Source organism: Papio anubis, chromosome 10, assembly GCF_008728515.1.
Source record: "Papio anubis isolate 15944 chromosome 10, Panubis1.0, whole genome shotgun sequence".
Classification (NCBI taxonomy): Eukaryota; Metazoa; Chordata; class Mammalia; order Primates; family Cercopithecidae; genus Papio; species Papio anubis.
In genome coordinates, this window is record NC_044985.1 from 35,266,861 (window position 1) to 35,280,809 (window position 13,949).

The 13,949-nt window shown below is 41.7% G+C and overlaps 1 protein-coding gene across 7 annotated transcripts in view; it reads left to right on the top strand.

Moving 5' to 3' along the window:
- Positions 1–5,942: 5,942 nt before the first annotated feature.
- RIF1 (replication timing regulatory factor 1) overlaps positions 5,943–13,949 on the top strand; it is a 70,208-nt gene continuing 62,201 nt past the window's right edge. For 5 of the 7 annotated variants that reach the window (XR_635416.4, XM_017946534.3, XM_003907472.5 and 2 more), the window contains exons 1-5: positions 6,773–6,904; positions 7,646–7,724; positions 11,171–11,267; positions 12,656–12,783; positions 12,900–12,994. Coding sequence is in view for 6 of the 7 variants with exons in the window: in XM_017946534.3 (XP_017802023.2) it covers positions 6,801–6,904; positions 7,646–7,724; positions 11,171–11,267; positions 12,656–12,783; positions 12,900–12,994 (503 nt within the window). In the remaining variant the exon portion in view is untranslated. Of the gene's footprint in view, positions 6,413–6,772; positions 6,905–7,645; positions 7,725–11,170; positions 11,268–12,655; positions 12,784–12,899; positions 12,995–13,949 lie in introns of those variants that run through there. The other 2 variants (XM_009182215.4, XM_003907471.5) reach the window with 2 other exon arrangements.

Below are 13,949 nucleotides of genomic sequence, written 5' to 3' on the forward strand. Positions count from 1 at the left end.
GATCACAAGGTAAGGAGATCGAGACCATCCTGGCTAACACGGTGAAACCCCGTCTCTATTAAAAATACAAAAAATTAGCTGGGCATGGTGGTGGACGCCTGTAGTTCCAGCTACTCAGGAGGCTGAGGCAGGAGAATGGCGTGAACCCAGGAGGCAGAGCTTGCAGTGAGCCGAGATCACGCCACTACACTCCAACCTGGGCAACAGAGAGAGACTCTGTCTCAAAAAAAAAAAAAAAAAGATTAGAGATGGAGTTTCACCATGTTGCCCAGGCTGGTCTCAAACTCCTGACCTCAGGTGATCCACCCGCCTCGGCCTCCCAAAGTGCTGGGATTACAGGCATGAGTCACTGTGCTCGACTTATTTCACTTAGCATATTGTTCACCAACTTCATTCAAGTTGTCACAAATCAAACAGTTTCCTGCTTTTTAAAGACTGAATAATATTTCATTGTGTAGAATGAATAATATTCCATTTTATTTATCCATTCATCTATTGATGGACACTGGTTGATTCCATAATTTAACTATTGTGAATAGTGCTGCAATGCACAGAGGATGGCAGACATCTCATCAACATACTGATGAAGAGATATACTGATAAGTTCAAGCCTTTTGGGTAAATACCCAGCAATGGGGTTGCTAGATCATATGGTAACGCTATTTTTAGTTTTCTGACGACCCTTTAGTTTCCCATAATGGCTGTACTAATCTACATTCTCACCAACAGTGCTCAACATTTCCCTTTTCTCCACATACTCACCAACATTTGTTATCTTCTGTCTTTTGGATAATAGTCATTCTGACAGGTGTGAGGTGATATCTCATTGTGGTTTTGATTTGCTTTTCCTGAATGATTATCAATGTTGAAAATGTTTTCATATAACTGTTCAACACTTGTATGTCTTCTTTTGAGAAATGTCTATTTAGGTCCTTTGCCCATTTTTAAATCACGTCATGTTTTCTTGCTACTGAGTTATTTGAGTTCCTTAAAAATTTTGGATATTGACCCTTACCAGATGTGTGGTTTGCAATACATTCTCCCATTCCATAGGTTGTCTCTTTACTCTGCTGATTATTTCCTTTGCTGAGCAGAAGCTTTATAGTTTGATGTAATCCCATTTGTCTATTTTTGCGTTTGTTGTCTAGGCTTTTGGAGTGAAATCCAAAAAATCATTGCCCAGACCCAGACCAATGTCAAGAAGTTTTTCCATTGTTTTTTTTTTTCTAGTAGTTTTACAGTTTCAGGTCTTATGTTTAAGTCTTTAATCCATATCTTTTTTTTTTTTTTTTTTTGAGGCGGAGTCTTGCTCTGTCGACAGACTGGAGTGCAGTGGCATGATCTCAGCTCACTGCAACCTCTGCCTCCCGGGTTCAAGCAATTCTCATGCCTCAGCCTCCCAAGTAGCTGGGATTACAGGCACTTGCCACTACACCATATTGGCCAGGATGGTCCCGATCCCCTGACCTCGTGATCTGCCCACCTTGGCCTCCCAAAGTGCTGAGAGTACAAGCATGAGCCACTGTGCCCGGCCTTCAGTTGATTTTTATATAATTCTGCACAATTTTTAAATGATAAGAATTAAACTAATTATATTTTAGAAAAGAATTAAGAAATTTTAAATTAATACAATGTATTCATGTATTCACTTAATAAATGCTTATTAAATGTCTATTATGTGCCAAGATTTGTGCTAGGCATTGAACTTTGATGTAAGTATAGTCTTCTAATTTTATTGATGAAGATGTGGTAATTTTGAGCATTTTTCTGGAGGACCTCAAGTCACACAGTGGCACAGCGAGTATTTAAACACTCATTTCTTTGATCCAAAGCTGAGGTCATTGCATTTACTACAATAATTTGGATTACAGATGAATACTTGATTTTACTAAATGAATTACTATATGAGCCCTTTACATAGTGGGCTCCCATAGGACTTTACACTTTATTTTTCTTACAAGATTCAGTAATAAATCTATCATGAAAGCCACTTTACCACAGTGCCTTGTGCAGGGTAGAGCTCACTACATTTTAATGAATGAAAGTAGTTTAAGTAGACTTGTTTTTACACATGGCTAGATTAAAGTTCTCTGTTTTTATTTACTCTTTAAGCTTTACATGGCTTATTTGTAAATCCAGGAAAGTAATTCATCTTAGAACTGTTGTGAGAAATAAATGAGATAATGCTTGTATGGACTGGGTGTGGTGGCTCTCGCCTGTAATCCCAACAGTTTGGGAGGCCAACACGGGTGGATCACTTGAAGTCAAGTGTTCCAGATCAGCCTGGTCAACATGATGAAACCCCGTCTCTGATAAAAATACAAACATTAGCTGGGTATGGTGGTGCACACCTGAAATTCCAGCTATTTGGGTGGCTGAGGCATGAGAATCACTTCAACACTGCAACATTTGAGGTTGCAGTGAGCTGAGATTGCGTCACTGCACTCCAGCCTGGGCAACAGAGCGAGACTCTGTCTTGAAAAGAGAGAAAAGAAAGATAATGCATGTATGGTACCAGACACTCAATAAAAACTTAAAAAAAAAAAAAAAAAAGCAATGTTCTAGCCTTGAAATAATATGTTTAGGTATATTTAGGCTATAAATTGAGATTTTTAGATACACATTGGTGGGTAGATCTAAGAATTATTGAGAAGGGAGAATCATTAGGACCACTGGGGACAAGTAAGAGAAAGGAGTCATTGATAGATATAGATTATAGGCTTCATGTTTGCTGAGTAATGTGTGCTTAATGTGGCTGGGCATGGAGGTTCACAACTATAATCTCAGCACTTTGAAAGGTTAAGATGGGAGAATTGCTTGATCCCAGGAGTTTGAGACCAGTCTGGGCAACATAGCAAGACCTCATCTCTACAAAAAATAAACATTAGCCAGGCATGGTGGTGCATACCTGTAGTCCCAGCTACTTAGGAGGCTGAGGTGGGAGGATCACTTGAACCCAGGAGGTAGAGGCTGCAGTAAGCCATGTTTGCACCACTGCATTCCAGCCTGGGTGACAGAGCAAGTCTCTGTCTCAAAACAAAACAAAACAAAACAAAACAAAAAAACATGAATGAGGAAGTTAGAAAGGAATATTGGATTGCAGATATAAGGCTCTTCATCTAGAAAGGGAAGATGATCTGGGGAGAAGAGATGTAGGATTTAGAGAGGGAAAGATAGAAATTGTGTATTAGTTGGATGAATGGATGAAAGGATGGATGAATTAATACATGAACAAATTATTTCAGATTATATTTATTGAGTGCTAGGTACTATGAATTTATTGCCCAAAGGTAGCAGATCCAGGAGGGTAGCTATAAACATTTCTATAGAAATTTATATGAAATTTCTATAAAAGAGAAGTTTTGGGGTAGCAACCAAGTTGTAAGGCTGTGTGAAGAGGGGTCTGGGTGGGGAAGGGTATTTGTTTTCATTCTGTAATCCCTTAGCACTCTAGATCAGATGGAGAAAATGTCAAATACCAGGGAGGGGGGGCACTTATGAGATGAGATTACAGATGGAACTAATCCCCGTCAGGCTACCTGTCAACTCTGCCACTGCCACTGCACTCAAACACCTATAACCAAACAACAATAAATTAATGAGATACTCATTTTATCAGATCAATAGCATGATAGCAGGGAGGCAGGAGCATTTAATTCTCCATGAAGAGAATGTGTGTGGTTGGATAGTAGATGAGGGAAAGATTTCACAAAAAGGTGTGATTTTAGTCGACTCTTGTTTTTTTTTTTTTAAAGACAGAGTCTCACTCTGTTGCCCAGGCTGGAATGCAGTGGTGCAATCTTGGCTTGAATCCGCCTCCCAGGTTCAAGCGATTCTCCTGCCTCAGCCTCCTGAGTAGCTAGGATTACAGGCGTGCACCACCACGCCCGGCTGATTTTTGTATTTTTAGTAGAGAAGGGGTTTCACCATATCAGCCAGGCTGATCTTGAACTGACCTCAGGTGATCCACTTGCCTCAGCCTTGCAAAGTGTTGGGATTATAGGTGTGAACCACCTGACTCTTATTTATTACTCTTGAAGAAGGTAATTAATATTCTAAATACATGCTGTAAATAAAAGTCTTCAAAGACACAGAGAAGCTGGAGATCTTAGCAAACTGTTCAGAATCTGATGAAGTGGGAGTAATCTGGAGATGAAGAACGAGCAGTGGCCCAATCATGGTAGGCTTCCATGTTATGTCAAAAGTTTTGAAATCCATCCTGTTGCTGATGGGAATGGCCAGAGTATTTTAGGCACAGGAATGACAACGATAAAATCTTACATAACATTTTTGAGCTACTTATAAGGCTGAGGCAGGAGGATCATCTGAACCCAAGAAATTCAGGGCTGCAGTAAATCATGATCACACCACCAATTGCACTCCAGCCCAGGCAACAGAGCAAGGCCTTGTCTTTAAAAATAATAAAATTTTTAAAACATAACATTTTTGGAAGATCAAAGAACCATACATATGAAAGAAATACAAGCAACATAACCCCCCCCACCCAGTCCTTTAATTATAAACGGGAAATTATGGGGGGGAAAAAAAAAGCAAAATCCCTGTTCTCACAGAATTTATATTCTAATGGGTAGAGGCAGACAATAAAAAAACCACATACAGCCCGGCACGGTGGCTCAAGTCTGTAATCCCAGCACTTTGGGAGGCCGAGGCGTGTGGATCACGAGGTCAGGAGTTCGAGACCAGCACGGCCAAGATGGTGAAACCCCGTCTCTACTAAAAATACAAAAATTAGCTGGGTGTGGTGGCGGGCGTCTGTAATCCCAGCTGCACCGGAGGCTGAGGCAGAGACTCCCTTGAACCCTGGAGGCAGAGGTTGCAGTGAGCCTAGATCGCCCACTGCACTCCAGCATGGGCGAAAGAAGGAGGCTCCGTCTCAAAAAAAAAAAAAAAAAAAAGAAAAGAAAAAAAGAAAAAGAAAAGAGGAGCAGCATATTAACAGTAAGGATAAATGACTGTCATTGTGTTTACCGACGTGTCTCTAGGGAAGAAGCCCGGGCCAAATCCCACCCTTCAACCCCCCAGGGGCCTAAGAGAAGAATGCACATCCTCGGGAGCTACCTAAATCTACTGAATTACAATGCATAAAGGCGGGGCCCAGGAAGCTGCAGTTTAATAACGAATATCCCCAGGCCATTGTTATGTACGCTTAAGACTTGAGAACCATTGGCCTCTCCAACCTTTTCTCACTTCACCTATTAAAAGACCTGTTTTATGGAGGAGGAAATTGAGGCATAGGTTAATTAACTTGCTAAAGTCACGTGGAACCAGAGCTGGAATCTAGACCTTCTTGAGATGCAGCTCTTTTCTTCTTCTTCTTTTTTTTTTTTTCGAGACGGAGTCTGGCTCTGTTGCCCAGGCTGGAGTGCAGTGGCCGGATCTCAGCTCACTGCAAGCCCCGCCTCCCGGGTTCACGCCATTCTCCTGCCTCAGCCTCCCGAGTAGCTGGGAGTACAGGCGCCCGCCACCTCGCCCGGCTAGTTTTTTTTGTATTCTAGTAGAGACGGGGTTTCACCGTGTTAGCCAGGATGGTCTCGATCTCCTGACCTCGTGATCCGCCCGTCTTGGCCTCCCAAAGTGCTGAGATTACAGGCTTGAGCCACCGCGCCCGGCCTCTTTTTTTTTTTGAGAGACGGAGTCTTACTCTTACTCTGTCGCTCAGGCTGGAGTGCAGTGGCGTGATCTCGGCTCACTGCAACCTCTGCCTCCCGGGTTCAAGCGATTCTCCTGCCTCTGCTTTCCAAGTGGCTGGGACTACAGGCGTGCGCCACCACACCCAGCTAATTTTTGTATTTTTTTTTTTTTTAAGTAGAGACGGGGTTTCACCATGTGCTGGCCAGGCTGGTCTCGAACTCCTGACCTCAGGTGACCCGCCCACCTCGGCCTCCCAAAGTGCTTGGATTACAGGTGTGAGCTACTGCGCCCGGCCAGCTCTTAGTCTTAAACCTAACAGTACGTTATCTCCTTTTGCTAACTGATTTGTAGCTAAAACTTCAACAAGCACTGGACTTGGAGTTTGAACACTTAGTCTAAAGGTCTACTAAGTTCAGTCTAGTGAGTGTGCGCAATAAGTCACATTTTGAATTTCAAGTCTCTCGTCTTAGGCAAAACACCACCACCTGATGCTGACCAGCGGGGCGAGACACGGCAGCTGGGCAGGGAAGCGATGCGATCGATAACTCAGGTGCGCCGCTGACTGTTGGATTGGCTCGAACTTCTCCCGCCAGGCCTAACCTACTCCCGCGCACTCCTGGGCCCGCCCCGCCGCCATCTTGGTCTAGGAGGGAGAGCGCCGCACGCGTGAGTAAACAGCCGGAGCAGGGAAAGTCGAGCTCTGGCAGCGTCCGGGTGCTGAGGGGCAGAGGCGGAGAGGACCCTGTCCTGATCTTCCTAGGTGGGATAAATATCGGGGTCACAGTGATAGGCCGCGGGAAGCCCTTAGTCTGCCCACCCTCCGCCCCTTCGCGGCGAGATGCCTCGTTCCCCGGGCTTCTCCCGCCCTCTGCCGATCTCCTCCCTCTGTTGAAAGCTGCCCGGGAAAGTGGTGGCGGGAGCGGGCCCAGGCCCGAATGTGGCGTGGCCTCAGGTTCCTGGTGCCGGGCGCCGGAGGAGGTTCGCGCTGGGGTTTGGTGCTTCGGAGGCCTGGGGTGCAGACGCGGCGTGGCTGTGAGGCCGGGGCGGGCGTGCGGGTGTGAGGGCCGGACTCACACGGCCGCCGCGGGGCTGTTTCCATCGGTCACTGGATTTTCTCCTCTTCCGGTTCGGGCCTCAGGGTGGCCGACATGACGGCCAGGGGTCAGAGCCCCCTCGCGCCGCTGTTGGAGACTTTGGAAGACCCTTCTGCCTCCCAAGGAGGGCAGACTGACGCTTACCTGAGTCTGACCAGGTGAGGTCCGCCACGGGGCGTTGCTGGGTGGGGGGAGCGCTCTAGACTGGGGAGAAAGAAGGTGGTTGGGAGGGGCGCGTAGAATGAATATGAGTTCTAGAAGTCTGGCAAATGTGAGGACACCCGAGTCGCGGACGCGTTGGGGGGCGGGGGAGATGTATCCTAGGTGACGTTCCCGGGTACTGCTGCTGGTGCGCTTGAGGTGTGTGTTTGGAACGAGGGAGCTTGCACGTGTTTTGCAAGCGAGGGATTTTTAAAAGTTTCGCTTGGAAGTAGTTGTTGGAGGAGGGGTTTTCAGTGTAAACCTCCGATGTGTTGGGAAAATGTGGCTACCCAGAGTTTTTTTTTTTTTTTTTAACAGCCATAAACTGATTTTTATTAATTGCAAAATGCTTCAAAGTAATTTTCATAGAAATGTACTAAACTTTTGTAAAACCTTTTGTAAAGGCTTAGTAAATCGTTAGTAACTAGGGATAGGGATCCCCGTTCTGTCTTTTTGGAGTCAGGCTATCACGACTTGCGTGTAACGGATGTAAAAAGTTATTCTGAAGGGTTTTCTACTTTCATTTCTGATATATATTGCATTATATATTCTATATGCCTTTAAGGACTTTACCTACTGGGTTAATTCATTTACAAGAGTTAGAAAGTAATTTTTAAAAAGGTGGTGCATGTATTTTAGGGAGTTTTTTTTTTTTTCCCCGTCAACTACCTAAACTTGTGTTCTTCCTGCTTTTTAAGTCGTATGACTGGAGAAGAAGGAAAAGAAGTAATTATAGAAATCGAGAAAAAGCTTCCTCGGCTGTACAAAGTTTTAAAGGTGTGTATCTGTTTGTTAAATAGTTTTTCACTTTTGATAGTTTGTTTTTTTTGTTGTTGTTGTTTTGCGGTGGAGTTTCGCTCTTGTTGCCCAGATGAGAGTGCAGTGGCTCGGCCTTGGCTCACTGAAACCTCCGCCTTTCAGGTTCAAGCGATTCTCCTGCCTCAGCCTCCTGAATAGCTGGGATTACAGGCATCCGTCACCACCCCGGCTAATTGTGTATTTTTAGTAGAGAAGAGGTTTCTCCATATTGGTCAGGCTGGTCTCGAACTCCCGACCTCAGGCGATCCTCCTTCCTCGGCCTCCCAAAGTGTTGGGATTACAGGCGTGAGCCACCTTGCTCAGCCACTTTTGGTGGTTTTTAAAAGTTTTGCCGGTTGACTCAAAAGCTTTGAATCTAAAATATAACAGTAGTAATACTGATTATAATACTCTTTATTGTTACTTAAAGCTTCTCAGGTACTTTCTTAATTACCTTACATGCTTTATCACTTAACTCTCCATAGTTCCATGAGATTATTTCTTAATGATCACTTTGCAGGTGAAGAAATTAATTTAATTTGCCTAAGTTGCCTAAGGGCACTTGAATCTGAGTTTGTGCTCTTGAAAGCAGTGATCAGAGATTAACCTGTTTTCTTTCCTTTGGGAATCTACATCTAAGTAAGTGATTTTAAAATTACAGTTGTCTGGTCTACTCTGTAGGTAGCATTAATTTCTTTTTCCTCATTCACCCTCAGTTTTTGCTACAACTGTTATCTTTTTTGCTTTAGGGAAATGATGTTTGACATCATACATATGGAGCTGTGTTCGTGTCTTCACTTGCCTACTCAGTGGCTTCCTGACCATCCTTAACATATTTTAAATTTTCTTGTTTTTAGAATGAAAAAGTTGAACTTTATCTCCAATGTTTCTTTGAGTTCTTATTTTTATGACCTTGTTCCTTTTTTTAAAAATATTTTTTGTGTTTTTATTATGACCTTGTTCTTGTGCTTTTATTTTTGTTTTTAATTATTAAAATTGAGGTGGGGATCTTGATAGGTTGCCTAAGCCAGTCTCGAACTCCTGGGTCCAAACGATCCTCCCACCTCAGCCTCCTTAGTAACTGAGATTACAAGTAGGTGCCACCATGCCCAACTTTTATGCTTTTTGTTTGTTTCAGGCAGATCTTGCTCTGTCACCCATGCCGGAGTGCAGTTTCACAATCTCAGCTCACTGCAACCTCTGTCTCTCATGTTCAAGTGATTTTCCTGCCTCAGCCTCCTGAGTAGCTGGGATTACAGGCATGCTCTCACCACGTCCGGCTAATATTTTTAGTAGAGACGGGGTTTCATCATGTTGACCAGGTTGGTCTTGAACTCCTGACTTCAGGTGATCCACCCGTCTTGGCCTCCCAAAGTGCTGGGATTACAGGTGTGAGCCACCGTGCCCAGCCGTGTGCCTTTAAACAAGTGTTTCATCCAGACACGTATTGTACATTTTAACGTGATTTTTGGCTAAGTATTAACAGAGATACTGCCTACTCTTGGTGTTGTCATAGTCATCAACTTTTTTTGTGTAAGCAGAAACTTTATTGTGTGCTAGTTACTTAATATCGGTGTTTATTCCATTTTCTTTATTGTCGTATTCCACATTGTTGTAATTCGATGTAAAGACATGCACTTTCGTATATTGAGCATTTATAGGATCAGGAACTCTATTGCATACTTTTTTTTTGTTTTTTTTTTTTTTGGCGGGGGACAGAGTTTTGCTCTTGTTGCCCAGGCTGGAGTGCAGTGGCTTGAACACCTCCTGGGTTCAAGCTGTTCTCCTGCCTCAGCCTCCCAAGTAGCTGGGATTACAGGCATGCGCCACCATGCCCGGCTAATTTTTTTTCGTATTTTTAGTAGGGACGGGGTTTCTCCATGTTGGTTGGCCACTGTGCCCAGTCTTATTGCATACATTTTGAGTCAAGTTGCATTGTTTGTAAATAGGATTTGTACCTGAAATTATTTGGATACACGTGGAAGGTTGATAATAGGACAATAGCAATTTTAAGCAATGAAAGGATAATTGAATTCTTTCAGAGTAGTAACCATACCAGGTAAAGTAGAACATGTTTCTATGTTGTGTTTAGAGTTCAGCTAGGATTGTGTCTAGGAATCCACGACATTCTTGAAAATGAGACACATTATTGTTAAGGAACACTTTCAAGTAAGTTTAATGAAAATTAATCACAGACATTTACTAGCTGTTATCCAGGAGATATAGTAGTAGCTCTCAAAGTATTAAGCCTTACTTAGTTGCTTACACCTGGTTGCTGTACTATATCCCTTACATTCTGTACTCTAGGGTTTGAATTTTTTGGCTTCGTTTTGTAAATATAGAAGACACTGCAGAGAAGTATCTGCTCATATATTTAACCATTAACATTTGCTATTCTCCTGCTCAGGAATTTGAGGATTCCTTGGATATTTGATTCAAACAGATATGGGGGATTTTGAAGATAAATCCCTTTGGAGTAGGAAATGGTACAAGGAAATGGGGTACAGGGTAAAAGTAAACATACTGAGATCCTCTTTGACAGATTTGGCCTTTTATAGCTTTTACATAAATACTATGAGTTGGACTTTTAATTCTAGATTGACAGCCAGGCAAGGTGGCTCACGCCTGTAATCCCAGCACTTTGGGAGGTCTGAGGCGGGTGGATCACCTGAGGTCAGGAGTTCGAGACCAGCCTGGCCAACATGGTGAAACCCCCATCTCTACTAAAAATACAAAAAATGAGCCAGGCATGGTGGCGCACGCCTGTCATCCCAGCTACTCTTGAACCTGGGAAGCGGAGGTTGCAGTGAGAGATTATTGCAGTGAGTTGAGATTACATCATTGCACTCCAACCTGGTCAACAAGAGCGAAACTCTTGTCTCCAAAAAAAAAACAATTTCTAGATTGACATGGATTGAAATTCTCTTATGTATAAAGTAAGGTTTAAAAAATTGTTTTATATAACTACTAATTGAGATAATAATAGATACTTTATAAATGTTACATTCTAACCCCTTCCTTCTCCCAGTCTTGGAGGAAGAGATGTCACTCCCCTCTAAAGTTAGGATGTTAGCTTTTGCATTTGAGTCTCTTGTTTACTCAGTGGAAGGGCCTTACTCCCTTTTCCCTGTTATGTCTTTAGCATTTTTCATCTGTTGACCTCTTTTTCTTTGCTTTCATAGGTGTAGAGATATCCTTTATCTTCATTCAGTTGATCTTGATCCAGTTTCCTCTCCTTTCTTTGCCAAACTGTACACATGGCCTTCTGATTTTATTCCTTGTTTATTTTTGTTTTTTATGCATATTCTCAAGGATTTGTTGGAGTAAAATGTGATGAATTTGTTTGTTCTATAATTGACTTCTGCTTTCTAAAGATTGATTTACAGTTGTGCTTGTTTGTAATAAATGTGGTTTTGTTTTTGTAGACTCACATTTCCAGTCAAAACTCGGAGCTGAGTAGTGCTGCTCTACAAGCCCTGGGGTTTTGCTTATATAATCCCAAAATTACCTCAGAATTATCAGGTAGATAAATTTCTTATGACTGTCAATAGTTTTAGAGTATAAAGTATAAATTTTAAGTATAATTTGATGCTGTTAAAAGTACTATTATCTCTGGATTAGTTTCAGAACCTGTAGTTTAAGGTTTGCTTTTAGGAAAGAATGTTTAGATTATCATCACCTACACGTAGCTCTAACTTTGATACTACAAAATTTGCTCATAAAAATAAGGGGTATTTGACAAAAACTTAGCTGGGCGTAGTGGCGGGCGCCTGTAGTCCCAGCTACTCGGGAGGCTGAGGCAGGAGAATGGCATGAACCCGGGAGGCGGAGCTTGCAGTGAACTGAGATCACGCCACTGCACTCCAGACTGGGAGAGTGAGCGAGACTGTCTCAAAAAAAAAAAGAAAAAAAGAAAAAAAAAATAAGGGTATTTGCTGGGTGCGGTGTCTCATGCCTGTAATCCCAGCACTTTGGGAGGCTGAGGCGGGCGGATCACCTAAGGTCAGGAGTTGAAGACTAGCCTGGCCAACATGGAGAAACCCCATCTTTACTAAAAATACAAAAAAAATTAGCCGGGCGTTATGGCGCATGCCTGTGATCCCAGCGACTCAGGAGGCTGAGGCAGGAGAATCGCTTGAACGCGGGAGGTGGAGGTTGCAGAGAGCCAAGATGGTGCCATTGCACTCCAGCCTGGGAAGGAAGAGTGAAACTCCGTCTCAAACAAAAATAAAATAAAAAGGGTATTTAAACATGATTGCTGTAAAAATGGAAATTTTTATTCAGGCATATGCACTAAGGAATATGCTGAATTGAAAAGTTCTTTGACATAATGATAAATGTGGGATAATTTGGAACTAAAAGTGGTAATAAAAGCACAGAACCTAATGCTTTCTAAGTTTTCAAGTAGTCTGCATTGTTGTTCCATAGTTAGATGATTTCCATTGTAAAGGAAACTCTTATCTTTAGAGAAGGAAAGTTAGGAATAAAGATGTCAAAGTTGTTACCATCTGTTTTTGCGGGAAAAGCTGCTGCTTGCTGTTTTTTATACATGGAAGTGTTAACAGCCTAAAGCAGGAGTTGTTCATTTTGGAGCAGAGATGCAGGATTGAAAACATCTTACCAAAAATTGTCTTGTATGTTCAAACCTACAGTGATATCTGTAGTACTTCAGTTGCACAAGAAAGTCTGATTTGGTGTCTGTTGTTTATTTTCTCTCAGTATACCTTCCCCTCTAATCTGAATTTTGTGTTTTGGGGAGAAGTTTGGTATCAGCATTGGTTCTCTGATCTATTCTCTGGATATACTTTTAATTTTATGATTGATGAGTATATTGTTTTCTCTAGTTTTATATTTGAGACTTTAAAGAGTATCAACTATTCTATACAAAATTAAAACTGCTTGTTTTTCAGAGGCAAATGCTCTAGAATTGCTTTCAAAATTGAATGATACCATTAAGAGTTCAGACAAAAATGTACGTACCAGAGCACTTTGGGTGATATCTAAGCAGACATTTCCCTCTGAAGTGGTTGGCAAAATGGTGAGTATAGTTTTTGGGTATGCCGTCTTAACTATATGCCAATTAAAAAACAACTATAATGCCAATAAAAACAGTTCAGGCTTATTTCATTTGTATTTATTTGGTTTGTTTTTTAGGTATCCAGTATAATTGATTCATTAGAAATACTATTTAATAAAGGAGAGACGCATTCTGCTGTTGTTGATTTTGAAGCGTTAAATGTTATCATAAGGTATGCATTTGGATGCTGTGCAAATTGAAGAATAGTTTTCATAAGTTTAGCTGAAGGAGAGGGCTTTTGGAATTTAAATGAGAGACAGACATTAAAAGGGGGAAATGTCATTTACACCAAAAGACTCAAGGACAAGAAGTAACAGAAAGAAGATGGAAGTAGATGTGCATGGGTTACTAGGTGTTTAAAATTTTTACTGGGACCATGTTCAAGGTGAAGTCTTGGTTATGTTCCTACTAGTAACATACACAGTTCGGGTTTGAAAAATATCTCTGTTAAAGCTTGTTGTAAGGGTTTTAAAAATAATGTAAAAAAAATAAGTGGGCTTAGGGGTTGTTTAGAAAGGCAATCAGTGTTTAGCAGGGTATAGGAGAGTACCTTCTTCATTTTTGTTATAACAGGCACGCCAACAGCATAAACTCTTTTTTTTTTTTAAGTGTAAACTCTTTGATGACATGATTTCTGTCTTCCCTGTTTTTTGTTCTTTAAAGTTTTCTTGTTGAGTTACTTGCTTTAACTTGCCCACTGTTGAATGCTCTGATTGATGCTAAGATTATGTCATCGTTCTCTGGCTATCCTCTTCTGTAACAATGATGAATTTAGCATAACAATAAGTAATACAGTTGGCCCTTTGTAGGTTCTGCATCCTTGTATTTAACCAATTGAAGGTTGAAAGTCTCAGAAAAATTGCATCTGTATTGAACATGTACGGACTTTGATTTTCTTGTCATTATTTCCTAAACAGTACAGTTTAACAACTACTTACTTAGCACTTACATTGTATTAGCTATTATCAGTAATCTAGAAATGATTTAAAGTATAGGGGAAGATGTGCATAAGTTATATGCAAATACAGTCGTGTCACATAATGATGGAAATACATTCTGAGGAATGCATCATTATATAATTTCATCATTGTGCAAACATAGAGTGGACTTACACAAACCTAGAGGGG